The 24670-nt window shown below is 44.6% G+C and overlaps 1 protein-coding gene across 5 annotated transcripts in view; it reads left to right on the plus strand.

Annotated features, from left to right (window-relative positions):
• Positions 1-8: 8 nt before the first annotated feature.
• wdpcp (WD repeat containing planar cell polarity effector) overlaps positions 9-24670 on the plus strand; it is a 56396-nt gene continuing 31734 nt past the window's right edge. The window contains exons 1-9 of one of the 5 annotated variants that reach the window (XM_086122165.1): positions 9-490; positions 720-793; positions 10024-10202; positions 13764-13853; positions 15835-15879; positions 18414-18464; positions 20104-20174; positions 21619-21678; positions 21898-22012. In XM_086122165.1, coding sequence (XP_085978291.1) covers positions 13793-13853; positions 15835-15879; positions 18414-18464; positions 20104-20174; positions 21619-21678; positions 21898-22012 — 403 coding nt within the window. In that variant the 5' untranslated portion in view covers positions 9-490; positions 720-793; positions 10024-10202; positions 13764-13792. Of the gene's footprint in view, positions 491-719; positions 794-10023; positions 10203-11498; positions 11860-13763; positions 13854-15834; positions 15880-18413; positions 18465-20103; positions 20175-20978; positions 21679-21897; positions 22013-24670 lie in introns of those variants that run through there. The other 4 variants (XM_086122164.1, XM_086122168.1, XM_086122166.1 and 1 more) reach the window with 4 other exon arrangements.

Here is a 24670-nt window from a genome sequence, read left to right on the forward strand (position 1 = left end):
ACCTCGATAATTCTGGGAAGTGTAGTTGTGAAAATGTTCATTATATTTAGTGTTTTAGAAAGCAGCCACGAGTGACGTGCTTTACAAACAATTATCGTATGGAAGATACTTACAAACATGAGTTAAGTGCCAGTTAATTCCACCGGCCGCTGTATTTGATTCCGTAAATCACGCTCGTTAGCACGTTATACGGTTAGCACGGCTTGTTGCCTAGCGACGCCAATGTCGCCGCAGCGGTTGGCATTTAGCAACGTGGGAGCTAATTTGTAGCAAACTTTAGACAGAGTGAAGCCTGTCGTGTTTTGTTCGCTACAGTGGGACGTTCGACGTCCACGCGGTCTAAGTGTACATGGTAGTTGATAAAACGGGTCGTTTAAATGACGTTCGATGTCGTGCACCATGAAAGTGTTGAACGAACTCGCCTAAAGTTGGACGGGGAAGCGTTGCCATAAAACACCTGAAAGACGACGCGACGGAAACATCCTCGACTGTAAGTGGGCACAGCATAACCAGTTTAGCAAATTTAATCACTTCTGATGATCAACTTCCCTATTTTGTTGTGTGTTTGTTTTGCTTAATGTAACGCTTAATGTCTCTGGACCAGTCGTCACAAGTCGATAAGAAAAATACCATTTACAATACAGTTCAACCCCAAAATATGTGCACCATAGTGATACTTATGCAATCCTATTTATTATTTTCTGTGTATCTCTTTGCAGTTGATTATACTGTTGTTGTCGTCAGCCAAAGCCCAAGTGTTGCTGCAATCCTTGTTTAAGCTAAGACCTGCCAGGTGAGCATTCATCCAGATTTTACGTTTTCATCAATTTACTTATGCCCTTCAGACCACACACCCATGAAAATGTTTTCTTACATCTTGTATATCAAGTACAACTTTATTGTCAAATGTGCTGTATGTGCAGCACAGATGAAATTTCCTCCCTCATATTAAACAGACAACAAGAGGAGCCGCTGCGTGTGCCTGCGCCGCCATCAAAAGAACACTTAACATAAAATGACAAAATAATACTGTACAAAACATAAAACAGACAGTCGTGCTATCTTCACCACTTTTGCGATGTTGTTTCAGGAAAATCGCTGGGAAAACAAATACACGATACATTCAAAACGATATATGGCTGTACTTCTGCCACATACATGATGGAAAAACACAGAAGAAGACACGGTGCATATAGGCAGTGTATGAATTCTCAAACAGACGGAGATGTCAGACCTTCCACACTAAAGTCAGCCAAATGTGCTTTCATGGACCTTGCTTTGTGCGCTGGGAACCAGAAAGGGACTTTGTTAAAACCATTCTCCAAATTTTGGAAGCATTCAGTGAACCCCATATTTTTTAGGACTGATATATTCCAAACCCAAAAGGAGTTTTACCCATCCCACACAATTTAAACACATTTAAAACAGATAAAAGCACACTTTTTAAAGACATTTGAACACCAAAAAATTACAACCGAAAATACTGTAGAAAATATCCATATTGTAGTGTCTGCCTTCACATGTTGCTCCATCGTTTGTGTTTAAATATCCCTTCAAATGGTTATCACACCATGACACTGATGCTTTTTGTTAGCTTGTCTGTGGTGTTTTGCATTGATTGTTAGTATTAAGCTAAATTGACCTCATTAAAACAAAGCTATGTGGTTGTTTGACTGTATTTGAACACAAATGGTCTAGTTGACAGATAATATAACCATACTCCCAGACATATATTCTTTACCGTCTGAGAAAAATATTACTCGTGATATACTGTGATATCTGTCGCGATGTATTTGCAAAATGGCTGTTTTATACTGCCCACTGGCCACGTGCACCTCTTTGTCTTTTCTGTAAAAACAACCAGTGAGGTGTCTCTTACTCTCCCTTGGAGCCAGTCCGAATTGATGTTGGGAAAAGTTCAGCTGAGGATTCCGGTGCGTTGCTCGCTTGATTCTCCTCATTCCACCTCCTCCTCTTTGCCTCCATTGTCATTTCACCACCCTCCTCTCGCCACTTTTTCTTCTTTTTATCGCCTATCCTATTCTGCTCCTCCACTTGGGCCTGAAGGGCGCACCTGAGCGAGACCACCGTCACGTTGACAGCCGGTGGAGAGAGATATTGTATAACCGGGAGGACACCCAACATCAGCTTTTTATCTGCTCCGGTAGACTATGGTGTCTCTGTGTTCCAGCAGACGTGACCGGATTGCTGTTACCCCATCTCCGCCTGTGTAGTAGGTCATAGCGGGTCTCTCGGTATTACTGTCATGCCCCTGTCTAAAATGGATAGTTGCTCTGGTGCTAAAATTGGGACTACAGTCTTATGTTATATCCCACTAGGTGTCAGTGCAGGACCACAATCAACACAGCTCACCATCGTACCATTGTAGATGAGCTCTCATGGCCTGTCAGGCAGCAGGATTGCGTGTTTTGGTGTTAGTCGGAGACAAACGTGTACCCAGAAGCTTGGTTGCCGTTTAATCTGAAGGAGGTTTTCTCATCTGTGGTGTGGAGTCCCATTTGAGCTCCTCTAATTGTCGTTGGATGAAACCTGAGCAGATTTTGCGAAGCAGGTACTTAAAGCGCTTCATTCACACTGTGACCCCCCCGTTCCCCTACTGGTGACGCAGCACCAGGAGCAACCTCGGGGTTTCGGTGTCTTGCTGAAGGACACTTCGACATTTTTGCAGTGGTCAAGGATCGAACCACGAACCACCGGGTTGCGAAACGGACCACTCCTCCGGTGAGCTCTCTTGTGTGTATGTGGGAGGCAAAACGGGCATGCGCGTTGACAGTCGGAGAGAACGCAAGCCTCTGCAAACACACCAAGTAACTTCTTGGCACTGATGCAGAACTATTCAATTAAAATTCCTCATACACACACACACACTCCAGTATGCTGGAGGTGTGTTTCTTCTTCCAAGTGAGCCTCGACCACACTCCCTCTCTCTTGCTGTCTGTCTCCCAAAGGCGTTTGCATAAGCAAACGGTCCGTGAAATGGCTTTTGATGGAATCAAACTCCATATTAAGACAAATGCATATTTCATAGCTGCAGATGGACTGATTGACGGAGCGGCATCTTCATTTCTCTACTGTGGATCTCCTCTCCGGAGGAGATGCTTATCAGAATACCGGCTTGTTTTTGATATGCCAACTTGTAATTTTAGACCTCACAGGGATACTTTGGGTCTAAAATTGTTTGTTTTGTTTGTGTTTGTTTTTTCAGTGTTTTTTTTAAATTTATTTTTAGGGTTGCCACTAGGGGACACTAACCTGCTACATGCTGACTTTACATGTCTTGATGGAAAGATGTTTGAGCATTTATATTTACTACAGTGGACAGCTTATCATGTTATCAGGTTACAAGGTGGATCAAAGGGTTAATTTGATCCAGCAGGACGGGTTGGTCAATTTTATCCAAATGTTTGATGACATGAAATAAATTCTTGGTTGTTTCAACTACAAGTGTTTGTTCAATATTGTCCCCAAATGCTGGGTCACATTAACTGTAATTCTGGGTTGTTTAAACTTCTGCACATGTTTTTTTGGTCAAGACCTACATTGTAGTGTACATTAAGCAATAAGCTAAATCATAAAAAAAAATTTAAAAACACACCTACCAACAAAATAAAAAGCTAGATTTGGTCATACAGTTTCCCCACAAGTTTGCTGATGTTGTCCTGCTAACGACAAAAAGCATATGATTACAAGCACCTTAAATTGGATACCATGTCTATAAAAAAAAAAAAAAAAAAAGCTTTTCACTGTTTTCGCACAGCAGCAAGAAATTCACATTCACCGAAAAGTGACCACAACATGATTGTGGATCTACTGCAGATCTTTTTTTTTTCTTCACATTTTTGGGTGCAAATCACCGCTAATCAAAGTGATGTCGTTATGGCATACCTAAACCAAGGCCAGCTCGCCAGGCCTTTCATTAACCCCAGAGCCCAAATCCATCCAACTGGACCGCGATGGCAACTCACTGCCGAAAGCTGGATGTCACACCCCTCTGCATAGCCATAATGTTGCATTGACGGGGGTAGGAGAAGAGGTGGGGGGGGGTGGGGTATCGGGGCCACCCAACAGACAACACTGTGTGATCCACTCGCCTGCAGGTTACCAGCAACATGGATGGTCCTGTTTGTCCTCCCGCCCTCTCTCTCTCTCTCTCTCTCTCTCTCTCTCTTTCACCCCCCCCCCCAAAAAAAAGAAAAGAATGTTTTCCCCCACAACACAGCTCCGTGCGGGGATTAAGGCCCGTTCCGAGCAGCCCGGGGTCGCGCAGCAGATGTTAGCCAGGATAGCTGCTTGTTGCCGTGACAACAGCAGCGCCGTTTGGGATGTGGGCCCGCCCAGTTGACCTTAAGCATATGCATGGGTGTGTGAAGAGAAACAAGTGCCAGTTTGGATTGAAAGTTGTGACACATGAGGGCAAAACAGTCAACTAAATGGACAAAACTATTGGGACGCCGTGGCCATTCTACCTACAGAAGTGGAAAGTGGAGTTCCTTCCTTTCAGCTCAAACGGTTTCCACTCTGGAAGGACTTTCCACAAATTGTTGGGGTGTCTTTTTGGTCCACATGTGGGTTGTTGACGAGTAAAGAAGCGTCGATGTATCAAACGTTTCCAAAATGTCTATAAATCCCACTTTAGCAGACCATCATTTTTTTTTTAATTCTTGCTAGCACGGTTGCAAAAGTTATCTTTAAGAAAGTACAAGTTGGTTATTTGTTTCACATTTGGGTGATACAGAGTCAACAGTCAGCTGAATAGACAAAACTATCAGGACAGCAGCTATAGCAGTTTTTTGACAAATTTGTAGAGATTGATATTCTCCATTCCCAAATTGTATTTAGTGATCACAGGATCTTCAATTTTATCAAAGTGGCCTTCAAAAAGGTCATCTTAACTTGGGCTTCTCTAGACTTAGAGATTGCCATGTTCTGGATCTAAAAGTGTTTGAGGGCTTTGGTCTTCCACACCAAAGTCATCTGAGCCTTGTTTTGTACACTGGCGAAATAACTGCAGACAAAATATGGACCAAAATATGCATTCAAATTAAAGGCTCTTATCTGGCCATCAATCAAAGACATTTGGGACCATGTATTTCTTTGCTCTAGTTCATGACAAGTTGTTCGAATGGAGCTCAATGAGTGGCCCAGTTCAGATGATAAGATGATGTCAACCAAGAGTATCGCGATATAACAGCAGGGTGGAAAACAGGTTTTCTTGCGCTAGCAATTGTTTGTCAGCTTTGTCAATCACAACAGCCGGAGCACAATTGAGTGAAACAAAATACCGGCATTCAAAACTTGAGACTAATGATGAGTGACAGCATCTTTGTCATCTACTGTACATTCTGTCGGTACACGAACGTAACAACGACCCAGAAAGTCTCAAATGAGCAAGAACCTAAGTAGGTCAGTCAAAACGATCATTTCTTATTCCCGCCTGTTGCTTTTCCCAACTCCGTGTTTGACTTGAACCATTGGCCTGTTCACGGCTTCGGGTACAGCTGAGGCCGAAACGTGAAAATGCGAAAACGGAACCTCTGCGCTCCTGACGTCAAATGGGCTTAACTGCTGGTCGAGTATGTTGAAGTCTGAGGCCCGGCGGCAGCCCCTCTGCTGCTCCCAGCTGTCAGCTCCGACGGGAAGGAGGATATCGCTCCTGACAAGACAAGACTTGACCCTACGAATAGAGGCACGGCTCTGTTTTTGTGCCGTACATAAGTACAGAATTCACTCTCGTAGGGGTTTTCCCCCCAATACGGTTCGCATCAGACTTGGGGTTCCACCATTGGGTGGGGTAAATAGCGACTTATAAACTTGCTACGATAATTTAAGAACCTTTGCCTGAAAATGCAAACTGAACGACAGCTACAGTCGCTCAAATGGAATGAATGAATATCTATCTATAATAACAAGACACACAGGAATTTCACAAGTATCCATGCCCAAAATTGAACAAGAAGTTGTTAATTTTGGGGAAATTCCATGGTTCGGTACTTTGACCAAGTCATAGAAAGAAACCCATTTCGAAGCAGATACACTTGTTTGTTAGTTTTTTGTTTTGTTTTTTGGGCCAACGTCAGTTGATGTGAGTGGAGAACGGGGTCTTAAGTTTTGTAATATTTGGAGGAACTGTCATGAAAAAGGTGTGCAAGGTTCATTGTTTATATACTGTATTCATTATTGTTTAAATGAGACAATAATCCAGATTGTATTTTAGATCCAGGATTTTGTTTGTTTGTTTTTGGAAGATGACACACTTTCCTTAAGTATGATTGACATCTGCCAGGTCCTTGTAGGGAAAGTTTGTTTACTTGTAGATGGCAGCATGCCTCACTCGGGGGTTTGAGAGGGCGATAACGACACCGGAATCCATCTCGGAGGTCGTGCCCAAGAGAAACGAGCCCTTTTGCTCTGAGCTCCATCGACTCGCCGCCGCGTCAAGCCGTCACAGGTGGAGCGAGACAGAAAGACGGTGGCTGCCCGCTGAGGTGTGTCCGAGTTGTCACGGCCTCATCTGGGAGGTGACAGACAGCCCGTGTGTGAGCGTATGACGGGTGAATAAGATTGTTAAGAAGTCTAGGGGACGTTTGGCGCGACCTTTCCTTTCTACCGGGGTCGGTGGCCACTCCACGAGTCTTGACGGCAACTTTAAAGGGCCTCGCGATCAACAGCCATTGGCAGGTGTTTGTTAAAAGTTGACAGCATGGGTGGTGGTCAGCTTGAGGTTGTCCAGGTACACTCGATAAGAGTGGCCAAGTTTCGGCCTGTTCATTCACAAGATTTACACATACAGTCCCCTCCAAAAGTATAGGAAGGGCAAGGTTCGGTCTCTTTGTTTTTGTTGTATGCTCAAGACATTTGGTTTTCAGATCAAAAGATGAATATGAGACAAAATTAGATGGTTACAGCTTGTATTTGATGGTATATACACATCAACCGTATTTTCCGGATTATAAATCGCTCCGAAGTATAAGTCGCATTTTTGAGGGCCATTTATTTGATGAAATCCAACACCAAGAAGAGACCTGTCATCTTGAAGGGTAATTTAAAATAAAACTAAAACACAACAGGCTGAATAAGTGTACGACAAGCTAACGTTACACGCCGCATAAACGACAAACTGACAATGTGCCTGGTGTGTCCGGCGTTTGTGGTCAAAAGGTGTCGGGCGAACGGCGGGGCGGCGAGCGGCTTTAGGAGCAGAAAATCCAGCGGCGTCAACAAAAAACCCGGCGCGTCAATGTGACACGCGTCACCTCGCTAGGCGACAGGGTAGCGGCACCGCCGAGGCGCACCGCGGCCCAAAATATCTTTGAAGCCGGCCGGCCCCGACAATTGTGCGGCTGCTGTGGAAGTATTGCCTTTCATGCCCTCGGGCGTCGCCGTAGGCGCAGATAGGCCGGGCTTTTAGCGAAAAAGCTTGCCGGGATTAGCACTATTAGCGGAACAGGAGGGTGCAACAAGCGTTACTGCCCCAGTGTGCAAATGTTCAGAATGATTTGCATGGTTTAAAAACATGTTGAAGGCATAATCAAGCGGGGATGTCTTCCTCACTTTTACTTCCTCTCCATCATCCCCCTCCGCCCCCCGTGCTTCCCGTCCATACACATTTTCTCTCTCCGTCGTTACTGCGGCTGTGTTTGCCTTTCTGCTCCAGGCGTTGGGTAAATACCTCTGCTGGAGTGAGTTTCCCTTTCCCCCCCCCCCCCCCCCACCTTCTCCCTCCATTAGCTCCTCTAATGACGTTTACACTTGTGCTCAGAAAAAAAAAAAGCCTCCTCTTCATCTCCGCGGCATCTTCCTCCCTCCTCGCCTGCTTTTCTTTGCTCACTCGGGGTCACCAGATCATGTTTAAAGGTGTTTGGACTTTGCACTAAGAGTCCCGCTTTTGGATGAATTAGTCAAAGTCATGAGGTAATCCTTTATTCCTGGGGAAGCAGCATAGATCAGAGAAAAGCTCAATAGTGGCGTTTGTAGAGTGTTGAGAGAAAAACACACACAAAGAAAAAGAAATCCGTAAAACAATGCATTTAGTTTTTGTTTATATTTCAGATACAATTTTGGGGGGAAAAAAACCTCACAAAAAAATTGGAATACTATCGGACAAGAATCACCTAAAAATAATAAATATGTTAAACATTTTCTAATTATGTCTCAATTTAATTTTTAATAATCTATCATGCCAATATCTTTGTATTTTTTTGTCATTTCGTTGTATTAAATTTTTATTTATTTACAATTTGATTTTTTTTTTCCGATGGGGCATACACTTTGAAAATCGACAATGACAATATAAACATTAAATATGTTCACAATACATACTGGGAAATAATAATTTTTTAAACCTTTTAACTTTGTCAAACTTTACGTATTTTAGCATTTAATTCTGATCCATCATACTCATGTTATTGTATAAGTTTTTGAAAATGTATTCATTTTATTTTACTGGATTATTGTTATTTATTTTACTGGATTTCTTACATGTGAGGCATCCATTTTGAAATTTTATCCAGTTGTGTTAGTCCCGATAGGGAAACGCAAGATAAAGTGGCTTTATCAAGAAAATAATAATATTCAGCCTCAAATCTGACTTTTAAATTGCCTTTCGGAATATCACCGTTTAATGCAACATATGAATATTTATGTGTATAATTGACACAGAACTGTCGCATTTTAAACGAGCTGAAGATTACTTTTGTCCATTCATGCCACCTTCTGACCTAAGAAACAAAACAATTTGGTCACCTGATAAGGGGGGGGGGGGGGAAATCTTCATTTTGACATCTGAACTCTTTACCCCTGCATTGCCCCTTGAACCCGGAATGCAACTTTCGGTGACCGACTTCTTTCTCTCTCTCTCTCTCTCTCATATATTTACACGCTCACACTCACGACTTGCCCCGGAGGCCACGTCAGAACAGCTTCTTCCTTCTGCTGCTGATTGACGTGTCTTGTAAAGCGCACACACACATACAGAGTGATTGTACCCGTCACCTCTCCTGAGCAGCATTCACCTCATTTTGTTCTACCTGTCCATCACTTCTATTCTGAATGGGCTCCCGTGAGACTGAACAGCTCTGGGCCCGCTGCTTGGCGCCGCTTTGCCCTCCCTCACGTCAAAACGAAGACCCGCCTGTAGTGTCGCCTGTAAGCGTATACGTTGCTGCCGGGCTTTCCATGTGAAGTGGTCCTGTCTGTTCTCAGACGGGGCGGGTTTTCTGCCGCCTCAGGTGCTCGGCTAACAAATGAAGCGGGGGGGGGAAGGATCACTGGAAACAAAATTATAACTTGATTTGAATGTTGTAGTCCCATTTAGCTCCACTAGAGGGGGACTGTAATCATTACAACAAATAGGTTTTTGCAAATTGTTCCGTCGGGCAAATACTAAAGATGACCGAGACTTTATTTCACACTGTGGTGGAGTCTCTGAATCGCGAACAATCTAGCAGTGGAACAAATAACATTTCAAAATGTAATCTGGTCCGAAGCTGAAGCAAGCATGACTTGATTTGTATTCGCAGTGACGAAAGATCGAGGTCATTTGTTGCAGACGACTAAATTACTTACAGGGCCAAAAGGTATCCGATCGTACAGCGACTTTATGATGCCCGATTAACGACACTCCTACAACACTTGTAAACACAAGTCAAACAACTTAGAATCGTCTTGAAACAGACCTGAATTATTAACTAAGTGCGTGCCTGGATACAACTGCAGTCAGCCGTCTGAACTTACCATCTTGGAATTCCCACGAAAATATGGGAGAAAATACAATTGCTCAGAATCAAGCTTTTTATGAATCCTCAGCATGAGAAGTAAACTATCGGAAAAATGGATGGGTTGAAAAATATTGTTGAACTGTTCCCAAGTTTGGACGGAGAGTTTCAAGTGATATATCGGTGGAGAATTCAATTCATTTTTTGAGGTTGTTCTCCATCCTTGCTCATGTTGTTTTGTTTAGTTTGTTTTTTTAAGTCTACCGTTAGTTTTTGGTTGTGTTTACAGGCTTGAAGCACGAGGCTGAGACCGCGTGTGAGTGCGTCACACACTTGGCAAGAGAGAAAAAGTGCGAATACGTCTGAGAAAGAAATTTGTCAGAAAGATGAAAGATGTCAAACCAAAGTGTTTGCACACACTGCAGCTCCACATTGACAGTATGAAAGCCTGAGTCCAGACTCCCCCAGGTAATCACCAAATCACTGTTGCAAATTATTCATTCCACACAAAAAAAAAAACCATTTCACATATCTCGCACATCTCCTGTCTTAATTTCCACTGCTCGGCGCTGCTTAAAAAGCCAGATAACCTCTTGGCATTGTGACTTTATTCACTTTAAGAAAACCAGCACTGCATTTCAACATGTCCGGTAGCTATCTCACCCCCCCCCCCCCCCCATCCCAACTTCAAATGCGTCCCAATCATAATGCCCGCCCTCCAAGAACTCGGGGAACATCTCAGACTAAAGTCCAATCAAAAAGGCCTCTGTGCGTCATTTCATTTACCCCGTGAGATCTCAAATATTGACTGTGACGGTGACTCCTGTCGCACACATCGACAAACATTCAAATAATGTGACCACCCAGAGGGGGCAAAGGTCGAGCACAGAAGAAGACGCAGACACCAGACAAGGTCCCATTTTCTTTGTAAGAGGAGTCATGTGCCCCCCCACCCACCCACGCACCCCCCCGAACCAAACCTCCTTTCCTTTGATGTTGAAGCAGCTTCTTAAACAATGTAAAGACAACACACACGTACACACACATGCACTGCCCCTTTTTACTTCCACACTGTCTCTGTATTCTGCTTGCACACCCCCACAGAGCTCTCTGCAGGGGTTGGGGGAGGTGGGGCGGACAGGTAGACTTCAGCAAACCCAGCCAGAAACTGAATGGCGGGAGTCCAAGACTTTTGGAGTTGTGTGTGTGTATACTATATAATATAGTGGCCAGGTGTCAAACTCGGGGTACTCAAGGGCCGTTATCTTGCACGTTTTGGATGCTTCTCTCCTCCAACAGACCTGATTCAAATGATCAGCTCATCAGGAAGCTCTACAGGAGCCTGATAATGATCCGAAATCCTTGGTAACGAGTTTGACACCCGTGATGAAGTGTGTGAGTGGAGGGTCTCGAACATTTTGTGTCCAGGGATTCCTCACAGGTTGTTGTTTTGTCTAAGGAAACCTACCACTGAATAAATATAAATACCATGTGAACAACTTAATGCAATGTAAATGAAAAAGATGCTTATTTTCTGGAAAATGGTTGGAATGCTTTGATGGCATTTTTTGGGGGGGAGAAAAGTTTTCCTTTGACAATAACGTTTTTGGTTTTCTAAGAAAAAAAAGTTTTTGTCTTGAAAGAATTAAGTTATTTTTCCAAGATAAAGTGATCATACTAGGATGTGAAAGTCAAAAGTGTAAGGAGGGATAAAAATCACATTTTAACAAGCGTATCTGAAAAATACAACTTTGTGGTGGGTATATCCATTTTCCGAACCGCTTGATCCTCACTAGGGTCGCGGGGGGTGCTGGAGCCTATCCCAGCCGTCTTCGGGCAGTAGGCGGGGGACACCCTGAATCAGTTGCCAGCCAATCGCAGGGCACACAGAGACGAACAACCAGTCACGCCCACACTCACACCTAGGGACAATTTAGAGCGCCCAATGAGCCTGCCATGCATGTTTTTGGAATGTGGGAGGAAACCGGAGCACCCGGAGAAAACCCACGCAGGCCCGGGGAGAACATGCAAACTCCACACAGGGAGGCCGGAGCTGGAATTGAACCCGGTACCTCTGCACTGTGAAGACGACGTGCTAACCACTGGACTACCGGGCCGCCTCGTGGTGGGTATAATAACATTGTATTCTCGAAAGGTACTGTCCTTTAATTTTCTCGCGAAACAAAACACCTTTCCTTCTAGACTAAAAGGACTGCTGTAATAATGCCCCTTTGTTCGAAAAAAAACCCCAGTCTAATTTATCTAACATGAAACAGACTGTCTGGCATTCAGAAAATTGGAAAAACAACAGCAAGCGCCTTGGTTGCATGTTCCAACACTCCCAAACTTCTTTGAATGTCCAACAACAAAACGAAAGCTATCTGACAGTACCCCCCCAACTAACACACACACACACACACACACACACACACACACACACACACACACACACACACCAAAATGGCTGATGCCCTCTAAAAATGGCGTTTAGGAGAAGGCCAGAAGAATCCTCTTATGTCGCCTCATCATGCTAGCCGCAGCGTTTCTCCCGTACATCCACGTTATCTCGCCGGTGTTTTTGTTGGGACTTGTAGTTTGAGCAGCAAAATGAGATATTCCACACACTTCTTGCACCACGGAGGAGTATGTGGGCTAGATAAGAGCGACTCCTCAGAGATGAAATAGGAAAGAGAAGCCGACGCAGCAATATAACTGCCTTTACCTTTGACTCGGTGTGCACTTGTGTTTTTAAAAGTATCTTGCGCGTAAAATGTGGAGTGTTATTTTTTTGACACTCTCTTGCACTGCAAAATTTCAGCGTTGAAAGGCTGCAAAGTTGAGCACCCACAAAATTCTACCATAGAATGCAAAGGTGCACACGTACCACACGTACAATATCGTGGAGATTTAATTTTTGCATTTGGGTCTGTAACATATCCCTCACGATAAACTGAAGCTAATTGTACCCGATGTTCTTGATCACAAAATTAGCATTATTCCACCTTGGCGGAGGTCTGCGCTCGACTTTCTACATTTTAGGTTCTGAATGGAAACAAAATGGCACCAAGGTGTGAGAGGCAAGCCGACTCAGACTTTGTGAACCGGGGCTGACATTGAGAGGTGGTCACGGCCCACGCATCATGGGCGTGCAGTGATTGATGCGCACTTGAGGGATGACAGTTCACACAAAGCGGACAGCATTCCACACATCTGCGTGTGGAAAACACCACAACAATAACCGTGGGGTCACTTTTTTTGGTGGGCGGGGGGGGGGTGGATTTGCTCGTTGATGAACACAATCTTTAATAAAGTTCTTGTAGAATGAAATGTCATGTTAATTTCACTTACTGCAGCAAAGACGGTTGTTGACGATCAGAACAAATGTATCAAATGAGGCTTCAAAAGCATGAAAAAAAGAAGCCGTTGTCACTGCTCTCAAGGCACTGTGGGTGTGCCCACTGGATACGTTAAAAAGCACGTCCCGCTCAACTGTCGCTCACAGCGGCCAACGGGGCGCTTTCAAGTGGCTGCCCTAGTGGACTATTTGAAGGGAAGATGATTTTTTTTTTTTTTTTGTCGCAACTGTGCCGGTTTTCGTACATCCATGCACTTGCATCAACTTGATGCAACTTGACTTGGAACAATGATCCGATGTACCACTGTATAACACATTTAGAAACGAATTCCTGATTTCATTAAAAAAAAAAAATTTTAAGACACATCCGATGATGCTGACTTAAAATGGAAGGTTGGAAAACCAGTAACAAAGTCTAAACATAACCGCTAACAGGTGGAACAAGCACAATGTAATTGCCTTTTTTTTTTTTTAAATGACACCGTTGTATCCATTTTTGTTTTCTTTTTTGGTGAGCGGAAAAGCTTACTGAAATGATGCAAGTTGTAATTGAATTATGAACGGCTGTCACTCATGTCATGCATGTTTGTGATGTTTTGCTGTCATGTTCTACCCTTTGCGGTCTTCTGTGCGCTTTGTCTCACGTGCTTTTTTTCTGTTGCTTTACCTTTCAGAGCACAGTGGGGCTACGTCGACCCGTCAGATGGCGTTCTGCCTGGCTGAGCTGCACTTGTGGTCCACCAAGAGCTCCCTCCAAGTCCGAGGTACTTTTTATTGTCATGTCGATCTCTGCCACGCACGCGCTGATTCTCGTCCGCGGCGCTCCACTCCACTTGGCGCCTCATTCTGCCTCCGCCTGTCAACGCTCACTTTTGTTTGCTCTCCATCGTACGTTCACGACGGCGTTTTCAGTCAACACCCCAGCCCGCGCTGCTCGTTGACGCCTTCTTTGTCGTCACTTCAAATTCTCATGTTGCTTTAACAGCGATCAATGGTTTGTCAATGACGGTCTTGATTGTGTAGCGTGACCTCAAGCATCTTGACATGGAGGGGGGGGAGGGGTCGTGCGCGTCGTCAAAACCACACACACACACCCTGGCATTTTTTAAGACATTGCACCATTTACTTTTTCGAAATTCGCTCACCAAAACTTTCCGAGTGTAACATTCAAGTCTATGAGTATCAGTTCAAACGTTCTACTCAGTTGGTTGACACGTGCAATGGCGCCTTGTGCTATTCTTAAACTTTAGAGCGCTATAATATACGACATTGAGTGAGAACAAAGTCCACCCGGCGGATAGCTTACTTTGCTCATAAGCACACAATAAACATACGATAGTGGCCGTCCGTACGCGCTGACATTTTCTGCTTTGACGTTCCCGCGCTCACCGCCTATCTGTCGCATCTCCTCCCAAATGCTCCGCTTCACCATTTTCTTGTTTTCTTTCCCTTCCATTCCGTCTTTCACAGTCTGCTGGACTCTCAGGGAAGATAGTGTGGATGTGACTCCATGTGTCCCTCGTGTATCCCAGCTGGCACGGCCATATTTTTTTCTCCCCCCTCCAACCTTCTATCTTGCAAAAATGCGCCGGGATAAATCTCGGCAAAGAAGCCTGCTCGCTGAGTCGTGACGCACCTTTCTGTCAGCGTGTACAACCGCCTTAGCAAACAACAAAATACGATAGATTTTTAACACATGCGCTCCCACAATCCTGATGTATTAAAATGGATAAGAATAAAGTTTCGCACATGGCAGCAGAAAAGTGTTTTAGAGCCGTGAGTGAATACTAAGATTTGTAGATTGCCAAAGTATTTTGGTTCAGCTCAGTGTACTGTACTTTATTGTCAAGGGAAACGAGTCTTGTCGACCGGGTTGTAAAAAGACAGCAAGTACATTTTGAAGCAGTCAAGACAATTTGAAGAAAAAGGACACCATGAAGACAAGACCAAAGGTAGTTGGATGTCATTTTCTATCCAACTTGTGCGTGCATATGTGTTTATTACATATGTCAGGCGCATGTGTGTGCAGGACAAAAAGAATCTTGATCAAATTCCCCAGGTGTAAAATCAAGTCATTTCCACAAATCTGAAAACATTTTATAAGGTGAACTGTGAACGCATTAATGCATGTGTGTGTGTGTCCCGTTGTATTTGCTTGACCTCAGCAGCAGCGGCAAGAGTGGCTGCGCGATAAAAAAAATGATGCGTTGTGCGAATCTCGACTTTTGGGGCCTGCCGGAATAACGCGGAGCAGAAAAATGCACAGATCAGCAATTTGTCTATCAGTGTGTGTTTGTCAGCTCGTGGGTGTGTCTGTGTGTGTGTGTGTGTGTGTGTGTATTTTTAACGCTACGTGTCAATTAGTCTCTCAGATGGGCCAGGATGGGCACACTTGTCTTTATTAAACACCTCCCCTCCACCCACCCGTTTCCATTCCGGCTTGGACCCCCTCAATCCTCCAGCAGCAGCCCACCCATCACCCCCTCCCACCCCACCCTCTCTCCCCACCTTATTCCTCTCACCTCCCTCCAGTGGTCTTATCTAAAGCGCGGTGCTGGCAGACGGGACAGGCCAGTGGCTGATAGCGATTGTTTATCCCACGGTGCAAAAATTGCTGATTTGTCTTGTAGGGTTGTTTTTTTTATTTTTTTAAATATTTATTTTTTTACCTTGACAGCATGATGCTCATCTCTCTCTCTCTCTCTTTCTCCCTTCCCGTTTCCCCCTCCCTCTCTCGCCCCGCAGACACAGATATTGGCACGTATCAGTACCACGATAAAGCAGAGCCAGGTAAATAGTGTTTATATTGCCTCTGTGTTTGCGTTTAAGATAAGTTGTATTTGTGTGCGCATAAGATGCCAACACACACAAGTCTCGTATGCTTTTTTTGGGGGGGTGGGGGGCGTCTTTGATCATTTTTGTACACACAGAAGGCCGTGTTAGTGTGTGGGATTTACATGCTAAAACATGTGCACAGGTCGGTATCATTATGATGAAGCCGGGCCCCGCGTTGCCGCTGTTGACCCCGGGGGTCCTGCCGCAAAGCGATAGGAGAACTAAACTGTTGACTTTGTCCTAGATCTCATAGCGAGAGGCCCTCCTCCCATGTAGGCTGCCCGTTGTATTGCCTCAGGCTGGGAGGCTTTGCTCCAGTCCTAAGCACCCAACTTTTTTTGTGTCATATTAGTAGTGTGGTGGTTACATCTTAACCCACATCACTGATTGAGTCATGGGCTGTCCTTAACGTGTCACGCCATAACAATATCTTGCAATTAAGAAAAGTTTAACAATTTATCCATTTAATTCTGTTTTTTTTTCCCCAAGGTGCAGCATTGAAAGTACACTAATAACTCGTTTTCACTCGTAGACACTCTGGCTTTTTTGGCGGGGGCGGGGGGGCAGCATTCCATCCGACAACAAATACATAAATATGTAATTTATGTAACCGACGGGCAAAAAAAAAGCATGTAGTCACTGTATAACTGTACAAGAATGTGTTGCTAGTGAGATGTCACAATTAGCCATACATGCCATATTCCATATTTTAATGTTCGCAAAAAACAAACAAATAAATAAATCAAACAAAAGGAATTAAATTGTAAGTGTATAAATATGAATAAGCGGAGAGACATTTGTATGGATTTGGGCTTAGACCCGTTCCCTCCCCCTGCCTTTCTCTCCAATCTACACATTTTATTTTTAGTCTTTTTCAATCGAGATGTGTTTTCTTTCTCGCTCTCATCTGAATAGCCGCCTTCTTCTCTCCCTCCAATCTTTAGTGGAGGAACGATGCTCTGCCCCCAAATCCTTTCATTTGGAGGATTACTAAAGAGTGGCTTGATATCACAGTGCAGGGAGGAGGAGGAAGGAGGAGGAAGAAGAAGCGTCAGCGTCCAAACGTATTGCAACATTTCCACAAGGGATTGGAACGATAGCCATTCCGCACAGTTAGATGAGGTCCGGGACTTGGATGTTTTCGATTCGTGACTAGTTTGTTGGTTAGCAGGATTACACTTGAAGTTAAATTATTTCCACTTAGGCAAGGACCAAAATGTTTCAAAGGTCAAATTTTGGTTCCTAAAACAAGTGGGGTTTTCATTTTCAATGTGTCCGCCTGATCTTTTGCATCTTATATGAGATTTCCCAAGCTTAACAAAAGACACAGTTTTCGAAGTTCTTAAAAATGATCAATCAATTTATTTCTTCTATTTTTAGTTTAGTTAAGTAGTTTATGTTCATAAATGCTGCAGCCTACAAGCTTTTTTTCGATTTCATTTCCAAAACTGACTTACCATAAATAAATTGAACCAAATTTTTACATCCGTCTTTCAAATCTCTTGGGAGTGCCACATTGTTGTCCAATTAAAGTCAATATTTTATTTTCATCAGTTCAGGTGAGGCGAGTAAATGCATGGCCTCTCCTTGTGGTCCCGTTCACATTTACATCAAAAGGGTCTTAAAAGGTTTGACATTTGGCTCCTTTAAACCTTAAAGAATTCCTGCTTGAGTTGTGTATTTGGCAGTCAAGCCCGTCACGCCCACTAGAGGGAGACCCAGGCTCATTGGAGCACCTCGGGGGTCCCCTGCAGCCACATAGCCCCCCACGCCCCTTTACACCCACCCAGCTCTTGCCTTGAGCAGGTGCCTGTGTCTGGGCCTGCCCCCCCCCCCCTCCCCGCCACTACCCACCTCCTTATCTGATTAATACTACTTATCCAGGAGGTGTTCCAAATGGGCAGCCCACCGTCTTGCTGGCTGCGACCTGGCCGAGAGGCGCCGTCGTGGGGCGCGCTTTGCCAAAACAGCCCCTCGGATGCATGGTGGCGTTTAAGCTGCATTGTTGGGAATGAATGAATGAGTCATCTATTTGAGGGCTTCGGCAGGCCCCAAAACACTCAATTTTTGCAAGCGTTTGCATTGTGCTGGCTGGGAAAAAAAAAAAAAAAAGTATTGGTCCGGGACCCGACCCACCGAAAGACTCGCTCAGTAGCGCCCCCCGTGAGGTTAGAGAAAGTCATGCCTGAAATTTTACAGGATTTTTCGACATTTTGGTTTGAAGCAGTCATTCTGGGGCCGATGCTAGGGTTGGGAAGAAATTGTACTTTGCCAAAGTTCTACTAGAGAACCCCCCCCCCCCAATAGAGCCACAATCGAGAGCAGGTTTATCAGACTCATAAGCCTTTTTTGTTTCATTTTTTTTTTTTTTTTGGTCTGTGTCACCTAATGTGGGCGGGGCTTGGTCTAAAAAAGTTAAGGATTTTCCATGAAAACGGGGCTGGGGGGGCCTGGGCTCTTCATTGTAACTTTTTTTTTTGTCTATGCAGCCAATCACCAGGAGCATCACTATTTCAATGAGAAAGTCCACTTCACTGAAGGTACGGTTAATGTGAATTTCTTTTAAAAAAAAATTCCCAAGCTGTATGTATGCAATTATTAGCATCTTGGGCAAATCACGTCCTTTTTTTTTTCCTCACGCCTTCCACTCACCCAGTAGATGAATACAAACACCCTTATCAGGAGACGAACACTCATCCAGCTGCCCTCCCCCCCTTGATCCCACCACGCCCTCCCCTCCTGCATTTACATATTGTTTACACCCTTTCTTAATGGAAAACCTTCCTTTTTATTTTGGAGATATTGCACCCCATTAAAAACAACAGTTCCTCTTTTTCCCCCCGCTGTCCTCGCCATTGAAGCCGAGGTCGTTTCTACGCAGCCGCGAGCAGATGCTCAAATTCAATTATGTGTTCTGTTTCCTCTCGCCGCTCGGCCACTAGAGATGGAGAAACCCAACATGAAGGAAGCCTTTTGCACACGTGGCGATACGCGCCACGCCGAGCGAGAGGTTGCACCGGGGAGATAACTTGAGTGCGCCACAATTAAGTGCGCGCGTCTCCTCGAGGACCCGTTTTTGAAAGGACGTTTGGCTACTCCGGGCTGAAAGCGGCTGACTTAACGCTTCCGCTAGCTGCTCTGGGGACCACGTTGCAGTAATGGAAAACCACTTTATTGTCGTATTGTACTTTTAAAACATTCCTTTTGCAGATAAACATACTTTTACACAGTGTTTCGCAATTATTTTTTTGTTACGCAACCCCCACACCCCAGAGGAAGAAAATATTTTGCACCCTCCCACCCAACTCTCCTCCATAGCTGTAAATATGATCATTTGTCTCTAAAATTGTTGTAAGTACACCTCTGCACAGGACCTAATATTCCATGTGCACTCTCTGGTAATGAGCGAGCCATTGCCACCTACTGCAGCAGATGTGCAATTACACTTTATTCTAGTATAACCAAAAAAAGAAAAACATGTTTCCTGTTTTGGACAATATCTATTCTTTTTCTGTGTGTTTGCTTTGGGCCTCTCATCCAGTTACTCTGTACAATCTTTTCTCTTACTTGCAAGGAATACATCCAAACACTTTCTTTTCATGCTGTGTGTTTGCTCTATACAATTTCTCCTCACGTCTCTTATTTTGTAGGTCTCCTCGCTTCTCATTCCGTGAATTTGCTCTGTCCAATCGCTCCTCTTGCATGCAAGAAATAAATGTGTGAAGGGACCTTGTGGGCTTAATTCCTGTATGTTCGCTCTGTCCAACCGCTCCCCTGACCATGAATAGATGAGAAAGACAACTTTTGCTGCCTTTCATGGTTTATTGCAGAAATATAGAAAATTGCAAATGCGTCTTTTGTTATAACTTCGGAATCTGGCAAATTTGCAACTTCAATCCAACCCCCGCCAATTCTGCATCTGTACACACAAGGCAACGAGCTGGGAAAAAGCCATCTGACATGACGATAGCGCCGTCATTTAATTGCTGAACATAATTAGCATTACTCCCATCTTTTCTCCACATGGTTGAGTTGTCACCACCTTTTATTCGCCACCAAATACGTCTGGATTTTGTTTGCATTCTTCCCCCATTTTCTCTCTCTCTCTCTCTTTCTTTTCAGTTTCTACTTGTTAAAAAGTTCAAGTCACATGATCTCCGGCATCGTTTTGTCTTCTAGCTCGAGGCTACTCATGGACTCCCGCCAATCAGCGTCCGGAGAGGCTCCGCGATTCCCTGAAGGAGCTGGAGGTGTCCGCCTATGCCGTTCAACCCCGCCCCCTTTCCCCCATACCCCCCGCCACCTGCCCCTTCCCCTGGCCGTCGTCTACCTCCCTCTGGGGATTTTTCGAGTTTTCCCTTTCCGAAACGCTTGATTGATTAACAAATAGGGGCATTCTCTCTGTCGCGCTACCTCTGCCCCTCACTCTCGCCATCATTCTCGTTTGTTCTCTAGCCTCCCCGCTCCTCTCTCATCACCTCTCTTTTGGCCCAGCTCTGTCATCGAGGGGGATATTTGAGGGGATCAGGGGACCCGCTGGCTGCCCCGTCATCCCTTCCCCTTCCTCCATCCTTCTTTTCCTCCTCCTTTTCCTTCCTCTCCCCTCATTCGCCCCACTACCCGCCCCCCAACAACCATCGCCCCTGTACTTGGGGCACTAGTACAGACCTGGCTTTGTTTGCTGGAACCTGTCTGTGGCTCCACACGCACATGCGCACACACGCACGCACCACTCACTCGTAACTATTGTCTGAAACCAGAAACACCCAGATTACCTCCACGCCCCATCCCTCTCCTCCTCCTCCTCCGTCCTTCTCTCCACCCATCCAATCACCCCAGCAGGGTTTGGAATGTGGCAGGAATGACTGACATTACACACATACGCACACACACACACACACACACACCAAGTAGTCAGAGCAAGCAGTAGAACCTGTGTTGGCAAGTATCCGCTTACGTGTACCTCCTGCGCAGTGAATGTAAGTGGATTTCAGAAATGTAGATGCCAAATTCAACTGTTAAAATATACTGTCCCTCTGCACTTACTTTGTCAGGCATCCTGGAAAGATGGGGTGGGAAACGTCAGCGCCTCGGCACCAGTTTGACCACTCAACATGAAATTGAGTAGACAGGACACGTGAAACAATCTCGAGAACCCAGGCCAAAAACGGAATGTACAGTTCAACATTTTGGTTTACAGCGGCCATTTTGGGGCATAATCCAAGGCAGGAAAGTTCGAAATAAATAGATAGATAGATATCCTTTATTTGTCCCACACTGGGGAAATTTACAGCCTACAGCAGCTACAAGAGCCGCCGATGCGCCAGTTTCACTGTTTAACATGAAATTGGCTGAGCTTGTCTATCATAACAGCATGTATGAAAAGGTTCGAAGGACCCATGCTGAAAATGAAACCGCAAGCACACTCCAGAGTCTCCACTTGAGTCTGTTTACTGACTCCTTAGTCTCTTGAATAAAATATACCTCCTCACCAAAGTCAAACAGGCTGAACAGCGCATTCAAATAGCATCGTTACTCTATTTTTACCAATTTCTTTGTCTTCCCGTTAACAGTCTTGCGATCCAAAAGAAAAAAGAAAGTGATGATGATGCTTTGTTGTGACCCACTTTGGTCCGGACACCAACTGATTGTGACCTGTTTGTCTTCTATTGTCCATCTTTCATGCTCATTCAGGAACTGTTGCAGACCAACACCTGCGTTCACACCAGATGGAGGAACACACAATGTTGCCAGGTACATGCACACACACACACACACACACACACACACACACACACACACTTGTGACACGGAATTGCCCCTGGTCCTCCCAGAGCAGGCCACAAATTAGTAGCTTCGCTGCAGTTTGCTTGATGCGCTCCTTCTGTTCTCCCCAGTGTGTCTTCCCCACTTGAATGTGTCCACTTTGTGCTTTTTTATTTTATTTTATTTTTTTGGTGTGTCTGTGTGTAGCTTCTCCTGAGCAGCGGCATACTGGTAACCTTGACCCTGAGCGGACCCCAACTCGAGCAAGTGTGCATCGACCGAGCATTAGTGGGACGACTGCCAGGTGACACCGTGACTGATGGTGAGTGAGAGAAACACAGTACGACAATAACGCTTACCTTTGACTTTTATAATCACGGGCCCTCTACTTGGAAATGCACAATCATTTGCCGCGCAAACGCCTCAGAAGTCAAACAAAACTTCCCACGAAACTTCAGCTCGGTGAGCATTGAAAACTTTTGTGCTTAAAGGTCACGTCTTATTTTTAAAAGGACAATACTCTTGATACATTACAGCTTGTGCCCACTTTCTTTAGCATGTTTAAGTCATGCCCTTTGAGCACAAAAGTTGGCCTAAACTTGCCTTTAGTACCTTCATGTTTGGCGTGTGCTGTCCATTTTGATTCCGTGGCACTGCATACGGTCTATGAGTCACTTCACAATGTCCGTCTCATTGCGTCACCATGGCACTTGATGACTTTATTTAAAAGTGGTGCAATGATTATTCCCGACACACACACACACACACACACACACACACATTACAGGTGCCACAGGTGAGCAAGCAGACTCTGCTAGCTAATTGCGGGCAAATCCTTTTGTGTAGTGCGTCCAGGGGCCTTCCCTTAAGAGCATCCATCAGTGTTTTTCCTCCATTGCGTCTACCTCCAGGGGGTCCCGCCTCTCTGCCCTTAACCTTTACCTTGCCAGCCGTTCCACGCCCTCGCTCAGTAGAGAATAAGCGGCGACCCAAATCTGCTAATTATTTCTTTCTTTCTGTATCAATTATTTGTTCATAACATGGCCTCCCTGGATGGTCTCAAGACACTCGATAAAGGCCCACTAGTACAATCACACACACGCACACACACACACACACACACACACACACACACACACACACACACACACACACACACGCACACACAAAGTACATATGAAATGAAAGCTTTCTTTTCCAAAGACCAACAACTGTTTTCCGGATGTGTTATGTTCACACACACAGCACACGTCTCCAGTCCACACGCACTCAGGGCCCACAGGTACGCACGCAGACGGCCAGCGGCCTACCGCTGTGCTCCATTCAAAGCCTCAGAGGTGCTAATTGTTAGCGTAATGGTTGTACAAGCAAGGGCGGGCGAGTTTGAGTTGGGGGGGGGGGGGGCTTGATGATGGGGATTGTGTGGGTGTGCAGCATGTTAGAAGCGTTCCTCACATCTGTCACTGGTTAAATTAGCCCTCTTAGGTAATTAGAGGAGGAACACTCCGGAGTACACTTGCCACATGCAATTAAGACACACAGTTTATCGTTGTGTGTGTATGCGCGTGTGTGTGCATGCGCGTGTGTGTGTGTTTGTGCCATTCAAAAACAGCTCTAAAGAAGATGCAATATGAGAATAGATGTATTCTTTTTATGCCGTTTTTGTTTGTTTTTTGGGCTTTTTTTTGCCAGAAAAGTTTTTATATTGTAAGAGCAAACTTGTATTTAAAAAAAAAAAATAATAATAAAGCCATACTTTTCAATAAAATGACTTCATATTATGAGGATAGTGTTTGGTTTTCAATTAATTAATTTATTCGCAGAAGTAGTGAACAGTCTTTTTTTTCTCCCAAAAAAATAAGACGTGCAAATAAAGTCTGATTTATTTTTTTCAGGAAAAGAAGTCATACTGTATAACAGTGGTGTCTTGAGATACGAGATACAAGTGACCCGAGTGAGTTTTTGACAGTGTTGATTGGCCATTTTTTGCTTAGACTTGCAAGTTTATTATTGCATCCCCTGGTTGTAAAAAAAAATATTCTAGTTGTATTTCTTCGAGAAACAACCTACCATTGTTAGGGGTCTTAATAAGAATAAAGGCCCTTTTTTTAGAAGACCCTCCATTATGTTATTCCTGTGTGGACCAGATTAAAGAATTGAACAGGCTGTCTGTGGCCCACGGGACATACTTTGCCTACGCCTGACTTCTAACACCATTTGTGCAGTTACCGTTTGACTCTGTAACAGATTATTTCAATTTCAATGGTTTCCTATAGGGTAAAATTGTTCCAAAAAATTCAAATTAATTGGAGGTTTTAATGTTCCCGCCATCTTTGTGTCTTCATTCAGGTCACCATTTGCCAGCTGCCCTTTTTGTTTTAACATGCTAAAGAAACAAATCTTTTCAGTATGTGAATGCGGACCATAATCCCGTTTCTGCGCCGCACGGATTAAACTAAACACCAGACTTCTGTTCCAGCCAGGTCCTCTTTTATGTCTCCGTGGTGTAACAATACCGGATTATTCTCCTTTCTTAAACTTTGTCCCGCGCTCTCTGCGGCCGTATTTTCCGTTGCATCATACCGAGGGCTAGATTACATATGTTTGCGCCATCAAAGCATTAGTTGCGTCCTTTTTGGCTGACGAGCAGCCCGTGTGCGCCGCGATTAAGCGTCCTTAAGTGATTTTTCATAGCCGGTTTCATTTACTGCTGTTTTAAATGTGCTTTGGCTAAGCCCATTGGCCTCTTATGTCAACACGCTGCTCAAGAGATGGAATTAAATGGATTTAGAGGGGGATGTGCCTTCCACTGTGTGTGTGTGTGTGTGTGTGTGTGTGTGTGTGTGTGTGCGCATGAGTGAACTTGTGTAAAGTTTGTTTATGCTTGCGGGTGTATGTGTGTGTGTTGTGTATGTAAGTGTTGGCATATGTTGATTTTTACAAACATTTGTCTACATGAATGCGGTGTGTGTGTGCGTGT

This window comes from Hippocampus guttulatus, chromosome 10 (assembly GCF_054856545.1).
Source record: "Hippocampus guttulatus isolate MCC_2025c chromosome 10, RoL_Hgut_1.0, whole genome shotgun sequence".
Taxonomy (NCBI): domain Eukaryota; kingdom Metazoa; phylum Chordata; class Actinopteri; order Syngnathiformes; family Syngnathidae; genus Hippocampus; species Hippocampus guttulatus.